Source organism: Carettochelys insculpta, chromosome 2 (genome assembly GCF_033958435.1).
Source record: "Carettochelys insculpta isolate YL-2023 chromosome 2, ASM3395843v1, whole genome shotgun sequence".
Taxonomy (NCBI): domain Eukaryota; kingdom Metazoa; phylum Chordata; order Testudines; family Carettochelyidae; genus Carettochelys; species Carettochelys insculpta.
Window position 1 is genome coordinate 281738426 of NC_134138.1, and position 22705 is coordinate 281761130.

The 22705-nt window shown below is 47.2% G+C and overlaps 1 protein-coding gene across 2 annotated transcripts in view; it reads right to left on the reverse strand.

The window, feature by feature from the left end:
• The window catches only part of ABCF2 (ATP binding cassette subfamily F member 2), a 30908-nt gene that overhangs the window by 4323 nt on the left and 3880 nt on the right, over positions 1-22705 (reverse strand). Inside the window, exons 1-14 of one of the 2 annotated variants that reach the window (XM_074985413.1) lie at positions 21810-21885; positions 20813-20992; positions 18705-18917; positions 15790-15972; positions 15281-15452; positions 15003-15098; positions 14290-14392; positions 13966-14061; positions 13758-13877; positions 13094-13183; positions 12749-12859; positions 9546-9608; positions 8768-8896; positions 5-208 (exon numbers count right to left, since the gene is read on the reverse strand). In XM_074985413.1, the coding sequence (XP_074841514.1) occupies positions 5-208; positions 8768-8896; positions 9546-9608; positions 12749-12859; positions 13094-13183; positions 13758-13877; positions 13966-14061; positions 14290-14392; positions 15003-15098; positions 15281-15452; positions 15790-15972; positions 18705-18917; positions 20813-20966 (1734 nt within the window). In that variant the 5' untranslated portion in view covers positions 20967-20992; positions 21810-21885. Of the gene's footprint in view, positions 1-4; positions 209-8767; positions 8897-9545; positions 9609-12748; positions 12860-13093; positions 13184-13757; positions 13878-13965; positions 14062-14289; positions 14393-15002; positions 15099-15280; positions 15453-15789; positions 15973-18704; positions 18918-20812; positions 20993-21809; positions 21886-22705 lie in introns of those variants that run through there. The other variant, XM_074985414.1, reaches the window with a different exon arrangement.

The following is a 22705-nucleotide window of genomic DNA, read 5'->3' on the forward strand; positions in this document are numbered from 1 at the left end:
TTACCTGCTGGATGAGTCTGAAGTCATGGCTGACAAGCATCATTCCTCCCTCAAACTCGTTGATGGCATCTGCCAGAGCATCTATTGTTTCGATATCCAAGTGGTTGGTGGGTTCGTCCAGGAAAAGCATGTGGGGATTCTGCCAGGCCAGCCACGCAAAACACACACGGCACTTCTGCCCATCAGAGAGGTTCCGGATGGGACTCACCTGCCAAAACAGAGACTTCTTACAGCTCTGCCGAGGCAAAGCTTGGACCGGATCCCAAAAAACTGGAGGAGTGATAATGAAGTTAAGAGACCATGGGTTCAGATTAATGTGGATTTCTTAGTAAAACAGGCATAACTAAATATTACACATTTCACTACAGCTAAATGTAAATCTGTACATCTAGGAACAAAGTATGTAGGTCGTACTTACAGGGTAGGGAACTGTAACCTGGGAAGCAGTGATTAAAAAGGCTTGGGAGTCATGGTGGATAATCATCAGAATGTGAGCACCCAAGTGTAATGCTATAGCTTAAATGGCTAATGAGATCATGGGATGTATACACAGAAAAAATTGAGTAGGCACTGGTGTGACTGCTGCTGGACACTTGTGTCTAGTTCTGGTGTGCACAATTCAAGAAGGATATTGATAACTGAAAAGGGTCCAAAGAAGAGCTACAAGAACCATTAAAGAATTAGAAAGCCTGCCTGATTGTGACAGATGCAAGGAATTGAATGTGTTAGCTTACAGAGATGAAGGTTAAGAGGTAACTTGATTATACTCTAAGTACCTACCTGGGAAACAAATATTTAATAATGGGTTCTTCATACTAGCAGAGAAAAATAATCCAATAGATGAAAGCTGAAGCTAGACAACTTCAAACTGGAAATTTAAGTTTTAACGAATAATTGATCACGGGAATGTCTTACCAATAGTTGCGGTGGATTCTCCAAGACTGAATTTTTTAAATCAAGATTGGATGTTTTTCCAAAAAACCTCTGCTCTAGAAATTAGACTGGGGTAGTCCTCTGGCCTGTGTTATACAAGAGGTCAGGTTAACTAATCTTAATGATCCCTTATGACTTTGGAATCTATATTAAAGCTGCTAAAGTTACAGGACTCAATTAGTCCAAATAAAAAGGACTACTGATATAATTCAGGGAATATGCTTACATGCCTGGTAAGCAGAAGTGTGGGACTGGGAATCAAATCAATTAATGCAAAATTGTATGTTGGAAGTCAAGCTTACTTGGTGGACAAAATAAGGAGAGGGCAGGCTATTCCACCCATCAATAGCTTTCGTGGTTTTTAAAATAGAAAGACTTTGGGAGGAAATTTTATGGATGACAGATGGACCTTCATGACAATTGTGACCGCCCAACCACCTCCTGGGATCCACTGTATCAAATGAACTTTTGTCATCCTGAAACCAAGGAATTTCCTGGATGGAGAGCAAGACCCAGATGACTTTGCCAGTCTCACAGACATGGATTGCATCCCAAATACCCCTCCCCACCATCCAGTGTCCCCTTTTCCTTCTCTACCTTACTACTTTACTTTTGGGTCTCCTTTTCCCTTCTGTCTAGTAAGGCTAGCCTAGCTGGCCAAAACTATATCTTTTTCCACAATGCAACCAAAAACCTAAATATAATGTCCTGACCAGCCCAATGCTGGTACAAGTTTCCCATGTCTTGAAGGGACTGAGAAGACCATGGCTATGTCTACACTAACACCCCTTTTCGAAAAGGGGATGCTAATGACACACTTTGGGATATGCTAAAGAGGTGTTGCAATGAATATGCAGCACCTCAATAGCATAATGATGGCCATGGCACTTCGAAAGTGCCACTTTCGATTGCACACAGCTTGTCTACACGGGGTCCTTTTCAAAAGGGCCCTGCATACTTCAAAATCCCCTTATTCCTATAACCAAACAGGACCTCATGTAGACGAGCCATGCGCAATCAAAAGTGGCACTTTTGAAGTGCCACAGCTGCCATTATGCTAATGAGGCATTGCATATTCATTGCAGTGCCTCATTAGCATATCCCAAAGTGTCTTATTAGCATCCACCTTTTGAAAGGGGGGTGCTAGTGTAGACATAGCCCATGTGTTGTGTTTTTCCAGTAGCAAGGCTGCAAGTGCAAATAAATATAAGATGAAGAAGCTGCATATTCTGTCCTTGCTGTTCTGTTCTTTCCTCTATAGCAAATGGGATCGGACCTTAACAGCCCATTTCAGCTAAGATTCTCATTTCCCCAAAGGAGAGACACCATCACCTTCAATAACAGAGAGAGAGACAGACAGACAGGACAGACAGGAGGTAGTAAACACAGGTGTTTTTCCTTCTGAAAACCCTCTCTCCAACATACAGGAAATGGAACAAGGAATATTGTTGAAATGAAAGCCTTACCTCACATGTAAAATACTTATTTTTTTTTCCTTTTCCTTTTCTGTATCTTTAAATAAAAGGACAAAGATTCTTAATGGTGTTTTCTGTGATATTAAGCAGGTTGAGGACTCTCTGCATCAAACTCCAAAAAACTCTGGGCCAATATATATCATTTAAATAAACACTACAGAACTTCACCCCAGAGAATGGCTGCAACTCAAGAAAGTTCATATCATTATGTACTACAATTAGCAGGCATCCTTCAGTCTCCATAGACTATGGATCGCACCCTTTAAAGTTTCAATTGAGGACTTCATTTACAGCGTCTGTTGTGACTATGAAGACCCACACGAGAGTGACAGTCCTTGCTGCATCTCTTGCAGATGTAGTGGGTGTCTGGCAAGTCCTTATTCTGCTTTCTGTGCGCTCGCTTCTCCTCTGCTAGCTGTCTGATCTTCAACTCGCCCTTCTGAAGGCCCTTGTGAAACCCCTGCCTCCATCTGCTGCGGTCGTCTGCTAGATCTTCCCAGTTGTCCAGCTCGATGTCTACCTCTCTGAGGTCTCTCTTGCAGACATCTTTGTAACACAACTGGGGACATCCAGGAGGTCTTTTGCCAGAGGCTAGCTCACCATACAGGATGTCTTTTGGAATCCTTCTATCATTCATCCTGTGGACATGGCCAAGCCAGCGGAGTCGACGCTGCCTGAGGAGGGTGTGCATGGTTGGGATTCCAGCTTGCTCGAGGACGGCGGTGTTGGTCACTCTGTCCTTCCATGATATTCCAAGGATGCGCCTGAGGCAGCGCAAGTGGAAGACGTTCAGCCTCTTTTCCTGGCGGGCATACAGGGTCCAAGTCTCGCTGCCATAAAGGAGGGTGCTGAGGATGCAGGCTCTCTAGACTTGCATTTTGGTGTGAGCGTACAGCTTGTTGTTATTCCACACTCTCTTGCTGAGTCTGGACAGAGTTGTGGCCGCTTTTCCGATCCTCCTATTTAGCTCAGTGTCCAACGACAGGGTGTCAGTGATGGTGGACCCTAGGTAAACGAACTCGTGGACAACCTCTAACGTATAGTTGTCAATGCTGATTGATGGGGATTCAGCAACATCCTGACCGAGTACGTTCGTCTTCTTTAGGCTGATGGTAAGCCCAAAGTCCCTGCACGCTTTGGAGAACCAATCCAACAGTTTTTGAAACTGGTCTTGTGTGAGACACTACAGCAGCATCGTCTGCGAACAGCATGTCTCTGATGAGGACTTCCCACACCTTAGACTTAGCTTTCAGCCTTGCAAGGTTAAACAGTTTCCCATTGGATCTTGTGTGCAGCAAGATGCCCTCTGTTGAAGATCCAAAGGCATGCTTCAGGAGGAGTGCGAAGAAGATCCCAAACAATGTCGGAGCAAGCACGCATCCTTGTGTGACGCCGCTCCCGATTCTGAAAGCATCCGATAATGCGCCGTCATATTGGATGGTTCCTCTCATGTTTTCGTGGAACGACTGGATCATCTTGAGTAACCGTGGAGGACAGCCTATCTTGTGGAGCAGTTTGAACAGATCATCCCTGCTGACCAAGTCAAAAGCCTTGGTCAAGTCGATGAAGGCTATGTAGAGTGGCTTTCTCTGCTCCCTGCACTTCTCCTGCAGCTGCCTTAGAGAGAAGACCATATCAACGGTAGACCTCTCTGCGCGGAATCCGCACTGCGATTTGGGGTACACCCTCTCAGCAATCTTCTGTACTACAATACAAAGATCAGATCTAGAACCAAGCAAAGTCAGGCTGGTTGGGAGATGAAGCAGATGCCAAGTCCCTCACACGCCGCTATTCCTTTATCGAAAAATGGAAGGAATAGAGGGTGCAGTGTAGCTGCTCAGCTCCTTTCCAACCTCCAGTGCTAAAGGTGCCTTATCACAAAACACCTAAATCCACATGGACTGTAAGGTGAAAGAAAGAAGGCTCCTACATCAGACAGGGATTCTATCATCCAACAAATCCATTTATTTTTGTTTAGGTACCATGCTACACCAATAGTGGTTACAGCCAATAACTGAACAGTCACAGTGACTTGTTGTACATGCCATATTTTTATTCCTGCTAAGAGATTTCTTGACCATGACATGTAAGTTGGTGGCATTCCAGACAATGATGATCTGTGGGCTAGGAGATCCAGCATCAAACACAAAATAGCATCCAAGCAAACTTTTTGGTATGTTCATAAGGGAAGCATGAGACCAGGAAAAAAGAGTTTAGAGCTGGCATGACTGAGAACAATAAGAAGGTATCTTCTAACTATATCAGGAATGAGAGAAGAAGTCGTAGCAACTATGCAGGCCCCATTACTAGATGATGATGGTAAACCTGTTAGTGGGGAAGGGACAGAACTATTCAATAAATACAGAGCAGAAATATTTTGGAAAAAAACAGGATGATTGACATCATATGAATTACTGTTCAGGTCCATTAGTAACTAACTGTACCCCGTGATTTTAGTTTGTTCATTTATTATGTGATCTTATGAACACAATGTTATAGCATATATATTTATTGTAGGATTATAGAAACGTAAGATTCATCAATATTTAGAAATAAAAGATAAAGCTGAAATGTTGAGTCCTTCAAGATTTTAACTTTGGTATTTTGGGCCTCAGACAAGAAATGCTGACACAAATAAATGACCGAGGAATAAGATGATGCCCTCGGATTATGGGCGGAGGGGGGAAGGTACCAAGTGGTAAACACTGAAAAAATAGTCAACATATTAATTTTATAAACAGAAAAATGATGCAAGGGCACATCTGGTTTCCAATATGTGGCTTTACCACAGTATAAAGATTGTACCTCAACATTAACGAGAAAGAGAGCGCCTATACCACCTATAGAAATTGAGATCCTTTACCATTTCTAGAGGACATCAGACCAAAAATGCAAAGGAAGGTTGACACTTTTATGGACACGTAAAGAATGTTGGCATAGGCTGCCAAGAGACGATAAAATTGAACTTCCTGTGGAAAACTCCAGCAGGAACCATCTCTGTTCAATCCATGAGAGACCCATCAGACTTTAATGCTATTAAGGCTGAGACTACTGCCATGGGAGCCCCCATGCTTTATGAAAACTGACTTATGAAGATGCTTAACTCAAAGGCATGTTTGGCAAAATGCATCATGTGACATTTTTAAAGTTACCATCTGCTGAATGTGTCTATTCTATGTCGGTGCATGTATCACACTCTTGTATGTGAAGTTAAAATAGGTTTACACTTAGTATTTCTATTAGTTTAAGTGTTTTAGTGAAAGGGAGCTCACAGAACATATTTGCTTAATGAGCAGCAGCAGGCAAAAAAGCAATACACAAAGGATACATTATGACAAATCCAACAAGAAGTCCTGTGGCACCTTATAGACTAACAGATATTTTGGAGCATAGGCTTTCATGGGCAAAGACCAGCTTCATCAGATGCATGAGTGGGCGGGGGTTCCAGAGGAGGATTTAAAGAGGGGGTCCCAGTAAAGGGGAGGACCAGAGCTGACAAAGTATTCAGTCAGGGTGGAAATGGCCCATTATTGGCAATTAGTGTGAAGTAGTGAACATCAAGAGAGGAGAAAACAAGCCAGTTCAGTTGGGGGAGGATGTGGCCCATTATGACAAATGCATTGCATTTATATAAATCAATGGTACACCCTCAACATGATTCTTCATGCAGATGTGGTCATCCAATCTTAAAAAAGATAAATGGAATTGGAGAAGATTCAGGAAAAGGCAAGAAAAATGATTAGCAGAGTACAGAAAGGCTTCTGCATGAAGAGAGATTAGTAAGACTTGGACATTTGAGCTTGGGAAAAAAAATGGGGGGATATGACTGAGGTCTATGAGATCGTGGCAGTTATGGAGAAAGTGAATAAAGAAGAGTTATTTAAGTCTTCCCATAAGAAAATAACTAGGGATCATCAAATGAAATTAATAGGCAGCAGATTTAACAAAAAAAGAAGTATTCCTTCCTACTACACGGTCAGTCAATCTGGGGAACTCTTTGCTAGAGGATGCTGTGAAGGCAAATATAGTACCAGGGTTCCATAAAGAACTAGATGAATTCATGGAAGATAGGTCCATCATGGCTACTCACCAGTATCAGCAGGAATGGTATCTGGAAATAAGCTGGAAATGAGCAAAAAGGATGGATCACTTGATTATTATCTGCTTTGTTCATTCCCTCTGGTACACTTGGCATTGGCCACTATCAGAACACAGCATATTGGGCTAGACAGACTTTTGGTCTGGCTCAGCATGGTTGTTATTTGCAAGGGGGCGGGGGGGAGGAGAGAGAGATAAGAGAAAGGAAAAAAAACAAAAACAAAAATCGCTAAGGCTCCTTAATCCAGCAAAGGACATGAAAGGCAGTAGGAAGAGATCCAATCAAAATACTTTAGGAAAAGGTAACTCTTTTATATCAGTAAGGAAGTAGAACTAACACGATGTCAAGGAAGCTGAGGATTTTAATGCCTGCTTTGCTTCATTATCCACGAAAAGGGTTAACATTGACCAGATACACAATTAGTATTAACAACAAGGGGGAAGGAACACAAATCAAAGTAAAGAACACATTACAAATGATCTTGGAGTACACATGGATGGGCAAGGTCTCGTAGGACTGAAGAAGGACAAACAGTACCTATTTTTCAGAAGGGAACAAAGACAACCTGGTGAATTACAGACCAGTCACATTTAACTTCAATACCTGGAAAGGTACAGCGACAAAATTATTTGATAATCAGTTTGTAAATACTGTGACAGCATCAGGCCAGATGGTTACAAGAAAGCATCAGAAAGTGGATATATTAGCCCCATGTTAAACAGGTACCTTGGTTCCTGGTAACCAGCCAAGGTCTACTCCAGGTTAATTAAGAGCTCTCCATTGATTAATGCAGATATCTAAATTGATTGGGACACAGGAAACCAATCAAGGACCCACTAGACCTGGTTAAAAAGCCTCCCCCCTTCAATCACTTCACTAGCACACCAGGTGCTGTGAGAAGAGGTACACTGCTGGAGCACAGGAACAGTAGACACACTGTCAGGTACCAGTAAGGAACTCTGCAGGTACTATTCAGTGTTTTAATTAAATGACATATGGCAGAGAGCAGAGCACGTTTGCAAAATCTGCAGACAATACCAAGGTGGGAGGGGTTACAAGCACTTTGGAAGTCAGGATTAGAATTCAGAAGGCCCTAGACAAATTGGAGAATTGGTCTGCATTAAAAAAGATGAAAATCAAAAGACAAGTGAAAAGTTCTGCACTTAAGGGGAGGTGGGGTGGGAGAGAATCAAACGCACACCACCAGGAATAACTGGCTAGGTAGTAATACTGCTAAAAAGGTCTGGGGATTACAGCAGATCACAAATTGAATAGAAATCAGTTTCTATTTCCACATGATGTAGTTCTGAAAGGCTAATTCTGGAGTGTGTGAAGCAGCATGCTATATGTGAGACATGAGGTAATTGTTTCACTCTAATCTGCACTGGTGGGGCCTCAGTTGGAGCACCGTGTCCAATTGTAGGAAAAAACGTAGACAAAAATAGATACAGTTCAGAGAGCAATGAATAGGACACATCTAAAAAACCTTATCCAAAAACCAAGATTAAAAAATTGGCATGTTTCACATTGAGAAAAGACAACAGAAGAACTGATCACAATTCTTTTCATAATAGCCTTCACATGTTATCAACTGTTTTCCATGTCCACTGAAGGCAGGACAAGCTGTAATGGAATTAATCTGCAGCAAGGGAGACAGATTAGATATCAGGGAAAAGCCTTTTAATGGTAAAGGGATGGGAAACTCTGGAATGCACTGTTAAATCTCCATAATTTAGTCTGATCTATGGCCTGATATAATGGAGAACTGTCCCAAATTAATGACCAGATCATTCAGAAAAAATATCCAATTGTGATTTTTTAAAATGGTCAGCGAAGGACAACTTATTCTGGCCATTAGAACAATTTACTCAGCTCAGTGACCCCTCACTGTCAACATTTAAACTTAATTTTCCAGTCATGTTAGATCTTTCTTTGCTATATGGAAGAGCCTCTTCACAAATATTTGTTCTACATGTAGCTATTTATAGAGCTTAACCTTCTCCTAAATTGAATAGAGCTCTTTTACAAAGCCTGCTGGAAATAATCTTTTAAAGTAGCAAGGAGGTGACGGACACTGTAGCTCTGCGGCTACAAGTACCTAAGCAGGAGAGGGCTTGCACTTATTTTCCCCAATGTAGCACACTGCCCAGTAACTTCAGATGACTGGCAGGTGAACAAAAGGATGATGGGGGCTCTGCACCCCTAGTATCACACCAAGAACAAGCCAGATAGAATAGATGGCCATTGCAGTCCAACCTACCTGCTGCTTCCCTGTCAAACCGTATCTGCCAATAATCTTCCTCATCTCCTCCTTCTCCTTGATTTCTGGGTAGCATTTCATCATATACTCCAGAGGTGAGAGATCTAAGTCCAATTGCTCTTGCAAGTGCTAGGCAAAGAGAAGAGCAAATTCAAGCAGAAATCCAAGTCACCTGCTGGGAGCAAGGTCATAGCCCACAAGCCCTTCCCAGCCCCACAATCTCTTACTCTGAAGGTACCTGCTGGGGAGTGGGAGCCAGAACCTGAGACATCTTCATCCCCAGATCATAGCAACCCATATCTGCCAGCCCCTCACTGTGGTAAAAGGCTCACAAGGGGTGAGGAAGCAGCCTTCAGACCTAACAGAATTCTGGTGGAGACCAACATGCTCTGTGTTGAACAAGGCACAGAGTCAGTCTCCACTCAAAGGGATCAGAGACGAGACTGGCCCCAAGAAGCATTGCCACACCTCCCTAATGAAGCATAGGTTGCCACCTTGGTCTCCTCAATAGCCAAACCCAGAAGGAGGAGACGTGAGCTAGAGGGAAGTTTAGCACGCTTTTATTTAGTGAGCAGCAGCTTTCCCAATTATTCACAGCACAGGGCTTGGTATCAGGCACCTCTGCACCTGGAGGCACAGCTGGTAAGCAGTAGCTAGAGACTTTTAGGTTAGGCTTGGGGAAAGGGCCTAGGGAAAAAAAATGGAGACATGAGACCCCTCTTTCCAGGTAGCCACCCTAGAAGCCTGTACCATTCCTCACTGCTCCTGCAGGTAATACCTGGTGGTATCGGCCAATTTTCACATGAGAGTGTTTACGAATCATCCCATCTGTGGGTAGCAGCTGGAAGGGAAGACGAAGTATTTCACAAGAGAATCGCAGCACAGCCACCCATACCACAATGGCCCACATCAGTGATTCCCAGCCTTTCCAGTAACATGGCACACTTCAATGGGACAATTCCACAGCACACCCGCTTTTTTTCAGCTGAATCAATTGCTGATAAGTCACATTTACTATGGTTATAGTCTTACTAGAGAGGTCTGCAACATAGCACATACAAGCTAACCAAGGATTAAATGCATTAAAGTTTGAAATCCACCAAAGAATACACCCCCTTAGGCAGGGAACACAGACACTTTCAAAATCTGCTCAGTGGCACAGAATCATAGAACACTATAACTGGAAGGGACCTCAAGAAGTCATCAAGTCCAGTTCCCTGCCCTCTTGGCAGGACCATCACAGATAGATGTCTAACTAACCTGCTCTTAATCTCCAGCGATGGAGATTCCACAGACTCCCAAGGTAATTTATTCCACTGTTTAACCACCCTGACAGTTAGCAGGTTTTTCCTAATGTCTAATCTAAACCTCCCTTGCTGCAGTTTAAGCCCATTACTCCCATGCTATGGCTGTTGAATAAATGAGTAACCATTGACAGCAGGCTCCCCTCCCTGCCAGTCCACTGGAGCCAGGACATGGCATTTAAACAAAGCCCCGGCTGGACTGATCTGATGGTTTTGGTCCTGCCTGGGGCAGGGGGATGGACCTGATAGCTTTTTTAGGTCTCTTCCAGCTCTATTGTTCTATGAGTCTGTGAAACCATGTTCCAGCTCCAAAAGGCTCCCACCCTCTCCCTTGCAACAGCAGGGAGTGGAGGTGGACTCCCCAGCAGCTTGTTCAGGCCAGGAAGCAGCAGATCAGCTGCCTCCCAGTGCACACAGGATCCTCTGGGGTCATCTGTTTCCCCTTCCCCCACCCCTGAGGGCTCTGCAAAGTTAGGGAAAATTGATGACATTTTGCAGTACACTGGCTGGGAGGGGGAGGAAATCAGTGGCCCATATCAGCTTGCTCGCCCGAGCGGATAGGAGACAGCCAGGACTGCTGGTCTGAGTGGGGTGTGACAACGTACTGTGGCCTTATTGTTTCTCCCCTCCCCCAATATTATTTTATAGAGAGGATGCTCCTTGAGGTAAGTGAAAGGGTTATATGTTTTAATAACTGGGCCTACAAACTTATTCTAACCGAGAGCTCAACTCTGGGAAAGTACAGAAGTTTATACAGTTTCACAATAATCAATGGTGTTTTCTTCCCCCCCTAGAAAAAAGGTGCCGGCATTCGGCCACAAACCACCCCCCATAAACCCCAGGCTTAAACCCCTCTCAGCCCCACACCACCCCGCAGCCCAATCCCAGGCTTAACCCATCACATACAAACCCCCAACCCCAGGATTTACCTGCCTCAGAGGACAGCTCTGAGCACTGCCCACCTCCCACAGCAACTGAGGTGGCCCGGAGCTAGTGCCCACTCTGCCGCCCTACGCAGGCAGATGGTGCAATGCAAGCAGTGGTGGCGCTCATACCGAGTGCTGCAGGTGGGCACTTCCAAGACAGTTGTGGCAGTGACAGAAGAGGAGGGGGGAGCGAACAGCTGGTGGAAGAGCCGCCACTTCTCTTCCACCACTTGGCTGTGGCTCCTAGCTATGGCTAGAGTGAAGCTGCCTGCCTGCCTGCTCATCCCCAGCAGAATGCAGCACCCAGAGTGGGCTGCAGCAGCTGGGCAGTGCCAGCGAGCAGACAGAGGAGGACGAGGCTCACCTGGGCTGGGAGTGGAAGAAACAGCTCTGGCCATGGGGGCTAGCCAGCTGCTTTCTTCCCTTGTCTCCCTGGCACAGTCAGGGGGCACCCACCTGCAGCTCCCAATGGTGGCTGGTGGGCAGCATGCTGCTGCAGAGGCAGGAGGGAGGGTGAGCTGGGTTCCTGCTCTGCTCCTCCATGGACCCTGCTTCCTCCTTCTCAACGCAGCTCCAGCAGAAGCAGGCTCAGCCACCCCCTCCCCCAGCTCCTGCACGCTTAGAATTCCCGCCCCATGTGAAGCATGTAGGCAGCTCCCTGTCCTTGTGCTCTTTTTCTTTTCCACATTTCTCTTCCTATCCCTCCCCTTTTTCCTTCACTTTAAGGCTGTATTTTGCAACATTGTTTTAAGCTTATGAACAGGAAATGATAGCTAAATGCAGTGCCTTGCATAGTCTGATGCTGGAAGAAGCTTGACATGTCTAAGAGTTGATTTGACAGTGTGTTTTGCCTCAGTTTTTCCAGTAGGGAAAGAGAACTGATATCTAAGACAGAAACTACACTTTCTATCTTTGCTGGTCTTTTTCTCTCCCTTTTATGGGTATTTGTCTTGTTGCAGTCCAATCTCATTTTAAAAACAAAAAAACAGCAGCTTTAGCACATTTCAACTAGCTTCTCTCCTTTCTGGGGAAAGTTATTGCTAGCTTTAATACCATCTACAAACTGTTTTCTAAAAACTCTTCAGCTAAAGGGAAAGGCAACAATATATATTGTTCAATTAAAGTTTATTTAATATTTTATACTTCAAATGCTTTACATGTCTTCCTCTTTTTCTATATAAAATTTAAAAAAAGCAAAAAAAATTGTTAGTATGATTGCCACAATCCTTAGTAGGCAGAGTTCTATATAGTAGACCCTCAACTTGTGTAGAGGTTGCGTTCTTGGCAACCCCACGTAAGTTGAATTTTTGGGTAACCTGGAGTTACCCTTGAGTGGTGGGGAGCCAGCAACCAAAGGGCAGCCTGGCTCCCTGCTGCTGGCAGGACCCAGGAGACTGACCAGTGATGGTCAGCTTCCCTGCTCCTGTCATGGATGGCAACCTGACTTTCACCTACTGCTCCTGACAGGAGCAGGAAGCTGCCCTAACAGCAGTGGCAAGAGTCAGGCTCCCGCCGCTGACAAGAACAATCTCCCCACTCCCGTCAGGAGTGGCAGTTGCATTAGCCCCAACCTTGTTTGGGACTGTTAATGCTGAGCGCTACTGGGTCATGCTAACACTTTACAGTCTGAACCCGTGTATTATTGTAGATGGAATACAACAGACTCTATATAAGAAAGCACTTTGGGTGCTGCCCCTTCTTGTAGCAGGAGTAGGAGAAAGACTGGGAAGAAAACCCAGTTGGAATCATACCTCTCCTGTGAGTAATTTCAGCAGTGTTGACTTCCCAGCTCCGTTGGGTCCCACAAGTGCCACACGTGTGTCCAGGTCAATCCCAAACTCCAAGTTGTTATAGATCCAGGGCTGCAATCCAGAGGAGAGACAGTGAGAGGAGACACGCTGCCCCCCAAACACCTGCACAGCTGCAATAAGCAGGTCCATCTTGGGCACTTCTGACAAGCCTCACATTCAAGAGTGGAGCCCCTCCCCATGCTACAGCTAAATTGAGAAGCTTGGCCAGTGATCCCAGGTTTAAAAAAAGGGGAGGGCAGAGAAAGAATTTTCATGCAACCTAGACAACATGCAGGGAATACTCACCCCATCCTTCATATACTTGAAGCTGACATTCTGCACCATGATGACAGGAGGGGGGATTTTTCCACATGATGGAAAATAAAATGAGAGAGTCTGCGAACAAAACAACCCCACATCAAGTGCCTTGCAGTTTCAGCATTACTAGACTTACAAGTATGAAGGAACAGCTGCCTGCATCCTCAGAACTCAGAGGCCCACAATACCAGGATGCAGTAGGTGGCTTTATAAATTGCTCCTAGAGGCCAAGTCAAGCAGGTCTGTATCTCGCTAGGTTTGCTGTGAGATTCAGCCCACTGCCAGCTACTGCCTTCCCATTCCACTTCCTTTATCAGGGATGTGTGTTCATGTCCCTACAGCAGTCGTCATTCAGTGGACAGGAGGGTCTGTGCACCCCCGTCATCCCCACAGCCATTCAGAACTCCTTGCTTTAGATCCCTTGAGAGGGTTCAACAAGTCTCTTTCTCCACATTCAGCATAAGAAGCCTTTGTATAGTAGCCCCCACATACATTCTCCTTTGGCCAGTCTTCTGTTAGAGAGCTAGTGAAAAATGTACTGTCCCTCCCCACCAGCCATTCCTTTTTCCAGAACCAATTATTCTCATCTGCAGCTTATTCACTTCACCAATCTCATACAGTGCACAGGAAGACCTGTTTTCCCCCATCTTACCTTATCATTCACCACCCTCTCTGTTAGCCCAGAAGCCATCATTTTCTGAAGGGTCTTCTCTTTGCTTTGGGCCTGCCTGGCCAGCTTGGCACTGCCGTGACCAAATCGTGCAATGTAATTCTGTAATGAGAAATAATTACTTTGTAGTGGTTGCTACAGTGCAGGGCATGTGGGAGAAGACTGATCTGCAATCCAGCTACAAAGGTACCTTCATGTGGGCAATCTGATCTTGCTCCCAGTGGAAACGCTTCATCTGATTTTCTTCCAGCTCCAGCCTGGTCTTCACATACTGATCATAATTTCCCTGAAGGGGGGAGACCAGATTGCATGACAACTCTCAAAGACCACACCCTATCTCCACATAGCAGGGATAAGCAGCCTCCAAAGCCTCTTACAAGCAGGTGCTCTTTACACTGCACATTTCTGTTCTGGAGTAAGGAATGAGTCTGAGATGGAGTCAGTGGCCTGAACAAGGGTCTCCATGTCCTCCTCCATCCCAGGAGGTTGTCACACCCTGGTCCCACTCACTCACCGTATAGTACTTCAGCTTGCGGTTGTGCATGTGGATGATGTTGGTGCAGACACCATTCAGGAAATCCTGGGAGTGGGAGATCAGCACAAGGATCCGTTTGAACCTGGAGCATCATGCAGAATTATTAGGAGGCCTGACTGGGCTGAGACGCCTAGGCTGACAGCCCTACCAGCAACCTGAAGGAGTTCATGTACAGAGCCCTGCAAATTCACAAATATCCTCTTTATATTCACAGGGTGCAAGTATCTATGGCTCACTTTTGCAGACAGGCAGATACAAATTTTGTATCCATGCACAGCACTGTTCATGTATATTAAGAATCATTCTGGATCTCCTCATGTGCCAAAGTACCAGGTGCTATAAAAGCTTTAGGGAAAGCAGCAGGGCCTAATCCCATGAAAAAGGGATGATCCCTCACCACAACTGGGCAGAATAGAGGAAAGAGACCCAACACGCAATTTTTGGAGGACCTAGTCTGCTCCATGGGTAAGCCTAACTCAGTAATGCCTCCCAGAGAAAACCTGTGGGGCATGGACTCTCCTACTGTACAAGCAACACCCAGCACTACGGGGCCTCAGTGCCACTATAATGCAGACGTCTCCATGTCCATAGAACTACTGCAATTACTCCTGGAAGCAAGCGATACTGGCATGCCTGAGCAGGGATGCACAGAAACCAGAGCACAGCAATAGCTGCCTCCTAGCCATGCTTACGTTTTCAGCTCTTCTTCCAGCCACACACAGGCATCCAGGTCCAGGTGGTTTGTTGGCTCATCCAGCAGTAGCATGAATGGCCGAATGAAGAGAGCTCTGTAGAGGCCAGAAGGAGAGAGGTAGTGAATGAAGGGTTCCCCAAGCTTAGCTTGGTAAGTGGAGGCCCAGAAAGCAACTCCCACAACCCCCCCACCCCCCAGGGATCTGTGCTTCCACTGTACCAACCTGGAACAGAAAAGGGAAGTCCCCAGAGAGGGCGCATTCAGTATAGTACTCACCTAGCAAGAGCCACCCTCATTCGCCAGCCACCACTAAAATCTTTCAGCTTCTTCCTCTGCATGGCCGGAGTGAAGCCCAAGCCGTACAGGATCCGTGAAGCCCGAACCTCTGCCTTGTCAGCATCTAGCTCTTCCAGACGCTCATATAGTTCCATCAGCTTCTCGCACTCTGCTGCGAGAGGAGACTCTGCCAGTCAATGCCTGTGCCAGTGTCTTACTTTCTACTCATGCCCCTCACCACAGCTGTGGGCAGTTGCTGGGGCCTACCTCTTCCCCTTTGTCCAAAATCTCCCACCCCTGTTAGGGACCCCACAGCAAGCGCCAGGGGCACACGCTTCATTCTGGTTTGAGTGCTATTAGAGAGGGAGAAGTACTAACCAAAAATCTCCAGTTAGGGCTGCACAGCAGAGTCAGGCTTCATGTCCTGTGAAAGCTGTGGTGAAGATCTTGAACAACAGACCCTTCCACTAGAGGGATTCCCTGCCTACATTAACCTCTCAGAGCATTACCATCCTCATGAGCCAGCCGCTCTGCCTCCCGCTCCAGCATGGCCCTCTCCGTATCCACCTCCATCACACACTGCAGTGGTGTCTTCTCACTAGGGGGCATCTCCCGGGTCAGGTGATAGATGTCAATGTGCTCTGGGATTGGCACTTCACGCTTCCCAATAGCGGATAGGAGCATGGACTTTCCTACGTGCAGGCAGACAAACACCTTCCTGTTATTGTCTGGCATCAAAAGCTAGTGCATTTACTACTATGTGAATTCCCAAGGCACCTAGAAGCCCTACTTGAATCAGGAGATTACTATGCTATGGGGAGGAGGAAGAGCCTGAAGCAGGGGCTTGGTGTAAGGCCTGAACCAAAGTAAGCACAAGTTACACTGTGAATAACAGCCAGACCCAGCCCAAAGCAGATGTCTGTCCCGGACACTGGCTTGCAGGCATGAACTCAGCACCATTAAAGCTAAAACATACAGAACATGTACCTACAGTCCACCAAAACAATACAAGGACACCCCAACCTAACAGATGGTAGAACAGTTTGACAAATGTGATGAATATCAATATCTTGTCTGAATAATCAGGAGCGAAAGCACAAGTGGTGAATAGGAATGCTTTGTCTGAAATGTCAGGAGGAAAGCACAAAGAGAAGCAGCGAACAGGCCATTAACAGATAAGATGATACACACTATATATCATAGATAGTTTGTTTCAGTCTATAAAGCTGCGTCTATAACAGTCCCCTCCTTTTGGAAGGGATATGTTACTGAGGCAGTTTGGAATACGCTAATGAGGCACTGATATGAATATGCAGCACCTTATTAGCATAATGGCAACTGTGCGTGACTTGGAAGTGCCACTTTCAAAACACACGCCATCCATATAGATGGGGGGCCTTTCGAAAGGAACCCCCCCCCCCGACTTCAAAAGCCCCTTCTTCCTATTTGGCTTTAGGAAGAAGGGGCTTTTGAAGTTGGGGGAGGGGGTCCTTTTGAAAGGCCCCCCACATCTACATGGTTGGTGTGCGTACCAAAAGTGGCACTTCCAAATCATGTGTGGCCACCATTATGCTAATGAGGCATTGCATATTCATGTCAGCACCTCATTAGCATTTTCCAAACTGCCTCATTAATATGCCCCTTCTGAAAGGAGAGGGCTAATGTAGACATAGCAACAATGTTGCGGTACACCTTGACTTGACTCTTTGCTCTGCCTAGGGGGCGGTGTTGCATTCCTTGGCACCGAATGAGCTAGTCTACTGTAATGAGCTTATACATGCATTAGCCTAATCATAGCGCTCTGGTCCAGGGAAGCTAAGACTGTTCTTCGTTTTCAATAAACCTGGCCTAGCACATTTGATCCTTATCTGATTTTTGTGGTCTTTGGGGGTTCTCCTGGAGTCTACTACATTAGCCCTGCACAGATGGCTAATGTGATATACAGCGGAGGATTTTCGTGTAGCTGAATGACCACCTGCCAGGACACCACACTAGTGACTTCCGACTGCTACGCTAGGAACTGTAGAAACAGAACAAGAGAGAGATTCACTGCCACGCAAGGCTCCCAATTCAAGTGTAAAGAGAAAAACAGAGGTACAGATAGAGAGACTAACAAGACAACAACGAGACAATATTGGTGAGCATGATAGACTGTGATCACTGCATACTAGCAGCCTAACTTTCAAGTTTTATGTAGGGCTCATGGCAAAGGAAAGTTAGGATAGTCTAGAAAGTAACAAAGGAAATACTTCTGCAGATATTTATGGGGTGCTCCTCCCAGGCATGGGAGAAAGCACAAAGGTGCTATAAAATTTAAAAAGCAGGCACTGCAGGATGTCAACAACTAATCAGAGGCAAGCATCAAAAAGAGAACTGATGGGTAGGGCTGGAACTAACTGTGAAGAACCTAGACAGTGATGACCAGCAGCTTATATCTGAGATGACAGAGAAGGAGGAACCAGTGGACAGATTCAAAAAGAGTGCAATGATATGATCAAAGTGATTTGCAGCAGTAGCCTGAATAGGTAGGAGTGGGGCAAGACTGAACTGGTCAAGACCAGACGTATAGGCCAATAATTAAGAAGCAAGATGCTGAGGGCCTGGAAGAGAACTTTAGCTGTGTAGATGAATAGGAATGGCTATATTTTAGATGTTATGTAAAAAGAATCAGACATTTAGATTATAGCCTGGATGTGAAGACCTAGACAAGATCCAGCTTGAGTGTGACTCCCAAGTTATAAGCATTAATGACACACGGGGTGGCACAGAAGATAGCAGGGAAGGTGATCAAGAGATGTTTTATCCATGTTAAGCTCAAGTTGATGGCTAGGCACCCCAAGTATATGTCAGAAAGAGAAACTAAGTTTTATTTTAAACAGAAAATAGGACTGGAATAAAGAGGTGAATCATCCACAGAGATGATAGCCGAATATGAGACACGGTGGAAAGAGAAAAAAGTAGGGACCAAGGATTGAGCCCCATGGAAACCCAGAACAACTGGAAGGCAGATGAGAAGGATATTCTATTAGAAAGGGAGGGACAGAAACAGGAGAGGACAGAGTCACAGAAGCCAAGAAAGCAAGATTTTAAAAAGAGAACCATGGTCACTATCACTTTTCTGCCCTGTGTCCCCACTACATACAAAACCCAAAGGCTTCAATGCAAATCCACCTAACTCCTTTCCCAGTTTTACTCTCCCATGTGTCTCCCCTGGGTGTGGGCAGGTATCTCAGATGTATTTGCTGCCCTGCCTCAGCTGAGTCTCAAATTGTTTCTTCCCATTCAAGGGGCTCCTCCCTCTGGCATCACTGACATTTTGCATCTTGTTGCTCCCCACCAGTTCACTGTCCCCCAGGAACATCATTTATCCAAGCCAGCACAAAGACGCGCTCTCCACACAGGCATAGAATACCCTCAATCTCACCTATGCCATTGAGCCCGATAAGCCCATAGCGACGCCCTGAGTTCAGTTCAAGTTTGGTGTCGCTCAGTAGCTCCTGGCCATGGAAAGTTAGCGAGAGGTTAATGATGTGCACATCAGTGCTGTTGGGGTGGGAGGCCAGCACCCCAGTGACAGCACGGGCAGCTGCTTTCTTCAGCTCAAAGTCTTCCAGCTCCTTTGTTAAAGCATCTATCTCTGTGTGCGGAGACATGCAAGAAGACAAGGAGTTACCAAGGGTCCCCATAGCAGTGCTCAACCCTCCCCCTGCTCTCACAATGATGAGGGATCTGACCCCCCCCAGCACTGTACCACACCACAGTTAGTGCAGTTTCATTTGCTGATTCAGGTCACCAAATGGGATTGAAGTGAGCAAATAAATAGGCATAGTGAGTAACGACTGGCTGAATTACTTCTGATTTCAGTGTTCCTTGGCCTGTAACACCATAGGTGCACTGTGTAGAAATCAGGATTTTCAGAAATTCCAGTTTTTCGACTGTCAGCAAAAATCAATGGGAGCTGTGGGGGGGTCCTTCCACTGATGCCCAGAACATTTCCTGAAGTTTTGGAATTGATCACATGCGGTCTTCAAAGTTACCACATTCCAGACAAACACCACTGAGTGTTAGGGTCTCACTTTCCTTGGTCAACTAGAAAGACAAAAGATGGAAGGAGAAATAACTTGCCCAAGATCACAGAATAGGTCAGTGGCAGAAGTAGTACTAGAATTGAAGTCTCTCATCCCTCATCTGTCCACTGGATCCTGGTACCACCAACAGATTTATTCCACAAATCTCTTTGCATGCTACACAGATGCTTCACCTCAGGCAATTACACAGAAAAACAGGATTCTTTACAAGTAGATTATTTCTCCAAAGGATTCTGGCTCCGAGGTATCACAACTGTCTGGCATACAGAATAGTCACTAGGTATTTTAGTGCCTGGGGTGAGCAGACACTTGCACCATCTACCATTCTTTCCTGTCATTTTTTTGTCCCTACGGCTTTGTACCCTGGAGGCTGCTGGACCCACCCTTGCTACAGCCCTGCTAGTATGCCACCTCTAGAAGAAACCTGCTTCTTCCTGCTCCACATACATTGTGAAAACATATTACTACCAAAATAAGAGTGTTCCCTGTTTCCTCTGTAGGGAACACAAGGCCAATGGTCCCCTATTGGAAGGATCTCAATCATCAAGCTATCCAAAATCACTAACCATAGCATGTCAGATGTATCCCAGAAATAGACAAACACACCTCAGGCCTATGCCAACAGAGCGAAAATAAGAAAACTGAAATCCCAGAGTAGTAGTGCAGGTTTAAGTATCAGTGGGCAAGACAAGTCTGCAATATGTCTGCTTTTATGGCATGCTGCCAAAACAGCACCATCTGTTCCTACTCTGCAAGGTCTTATGAGCGTAAGAATGGATATACTGGGTTAGGGCAGGAAGTGTTGTGGTAGCCTTACTTGTGGGCAACAAACTTATCAATTGCACCACAATTACTGTGCGAAGGAAATGGAGTGAGCCTTCTTAACAGTTAGAAATAGATAATGATTTTGGACAGTATCTTAATAAGGATCCAGCATGAGCTAACAATCAGATATTTTCACCCATTGGAGTTTAATATTCGTAGGTTAGCTTGTAGGGTAATCCAATTCAGCATCTTTGCTATCTATTGGTCTTTGTTATTTTAGATGCTCCTGAGACAGAAGCACATGTACAGGCAGCCAAGCTAGCTCCATAAGATACGTTATTGTGGAAATGCTGCTAAATACCCCGTACTCCTCAGGTGCCTGGGTTTGACCTTCACTGAAGGTAGAGAGCTCCTTTAACCAGTCAGTTGGTGGGCACTCATGCAGCAAAAGAATCACATGCAGTTCTTAACCTGCAATAAAAGAAGAGCCCAAGGCTGAAGCAGTTTGTTTTACATTCAAAATTGATGCGGCAAGCCCTGAGATAACAAAGCTATGAACTGCCATGCCCTGGATGAAATTAAGCATTGATGGCACAGATGGCGCTGAACTAGGAGGCACATAGTGAACCCAGCTTCCTAGGAAAACGAAAGTGTCCAAAACAGAATACTCTTTCCTCACCTGACCCTTCTGTCCCATTGGCCTCCTCATTCTTCAGCTCCTGTTGCTCAATCTCTGCATCCCCGTTCTCCTCTGGGGTTTTCTTTGGCCGTTGGCGAGCTTTGGCTGCCTCTTTCTTTTTGGCGGCCTTCTTCTTGGCCAAGTCAGAGGGCATGGTTATAGACTGCAGGTCTAGCACAGCTACAGAATTAAAAGGAGGAAGAGACCCAGTAGAGATACACCAGGCCCTCACCCTGAGGCTGAGTCCCATTTGCTGAACTTCCAGTACAGTTTACATGATCTGAAACCTAACTGCGCTTTCCTGGGTTTAGGGCTCAGAAAGAGGCCAACAAGCCCTACTTCTCCGAGGTCCCCCAAGAAAGGCCAGGAGCCAACAGTCCCATTGGGTAGCATGGGCCCCAATCCAAGCGGCCGCTTCGGCTGCTGGAAGCGGCTGGGAAATGGCCAGCAGACAGCGAGGTTGTAGCAGGAGCCGCAAGGGACCGACCGTAGCTGCTGGCGGAGCAGCGCTGCGGTGAGGGGCGCTGGCCCAAACACTGCTGTCAGGGGTTTCGCCCAACAGCTAACGGGGGCGGCGGCAGCTCAGAAAGGCGGAGGCGCCAGAGGGCCGGTCACCAGTTCGCCCGCAGGCATCAGGTAAGCAGCGGCCAGATGCCGGCAAGGCCCAATCAACTGCCCCAGCTCCTGCTGCCCTTCGGCCACGCCCCTCGCCGACCTCAGTCCCCACCGCCGCTCACCGCGGCCCGGCGCCAAGCGTCCCTCGCCGGCCTCAGGCCTCCCGCCCAGCTCGCCCCGCAGCCACCTCACCGGCCCCAGGCCCGGGGCCCGGCCCCACGCGCCCCGCAGCCACCTCACCGGCCCCAGGCCCGAGGCCCGGGGCCCGGCCCCACGCGCCCCGCAGCCACCTCACCGGCCCCAGGCCCGGGGCCCGGGGCCCGGCCCCACGCGCCCCGCATCCACCTGACAGGCCCGGGGCCCGGCCCCACGCGCCCCTCACCAGCAGCCGCCCGGCTCCTCCGCGCTTTTTCCGTCTGTCGCAACAGAACAGCTGCTACCGCGTGCGCACACTCCGCCCCCTGCGCCCCTGCCGCCAATCGCCACATGAAACGTCACTGCTCGCCGGGCCCCACCACACTCTGGGAAAGGTAGTCAAGTTCTGCTGCCGCCGGAAGCTACTGGCCCGGAAGGGCCTGTGACTCCCGGCATGCACTGCGGCGAGCCCTGGGGCCTTGGAAATGGGGTGCGGTGGGCGGAAGGGGCTTGCTCTTAGTGCAGTCCGGGCGTAGGCACCCGCGCCGTTCTGCACGGTGCGTGGGTGTGCCCGCGCCTGGCACCTCAGAGCCGCATCACCCCCAGGCTTGGCGCGACTGACCCTGGTCACCTCGGCCTCAGGGCAGCAGCCTCCTCAGCTCAGAAAGTAACACTCGCGCTGCGGTGTCTCGTGTGTTGGCATCGCAGCACTTGCGCCCCGGCCGGCCGGCCTCCCTCCGCCCGCCGCGCCGCGCCGCGCCGCGCCGCGCGTACAGTCCCAGGCTGGGCCACCCCGCCGCCTAAAGCGACCACAGCAATAACCTGGCGAGGGGAAGAGAGGCTGGGGCCGCCCCTCGGGAGCGCAGCCAGACGTGGTCAGGGTAGGAAAGGGGAACGTCTGGCAGTTTGGGGTGGGCCTTTTCCTGCTGGGAGCGGTGCCTCAGGAGTCTACTCCTCAGAACGCTTCCTTGTCTTTGGGGAGCCCACATAGCTCTAGGAATCTACTCCTGGGGCTGCGCCCCCCCAACTGCTAGGAATTACTACATGGCGGAGGGGATGAATAAAGCTGTGGACAAGAGGAATCCAGTAAGGCTCTTAAGTAAAGTAAGTTGTCATGGGATACAAAGGAAGTAGACTGATACC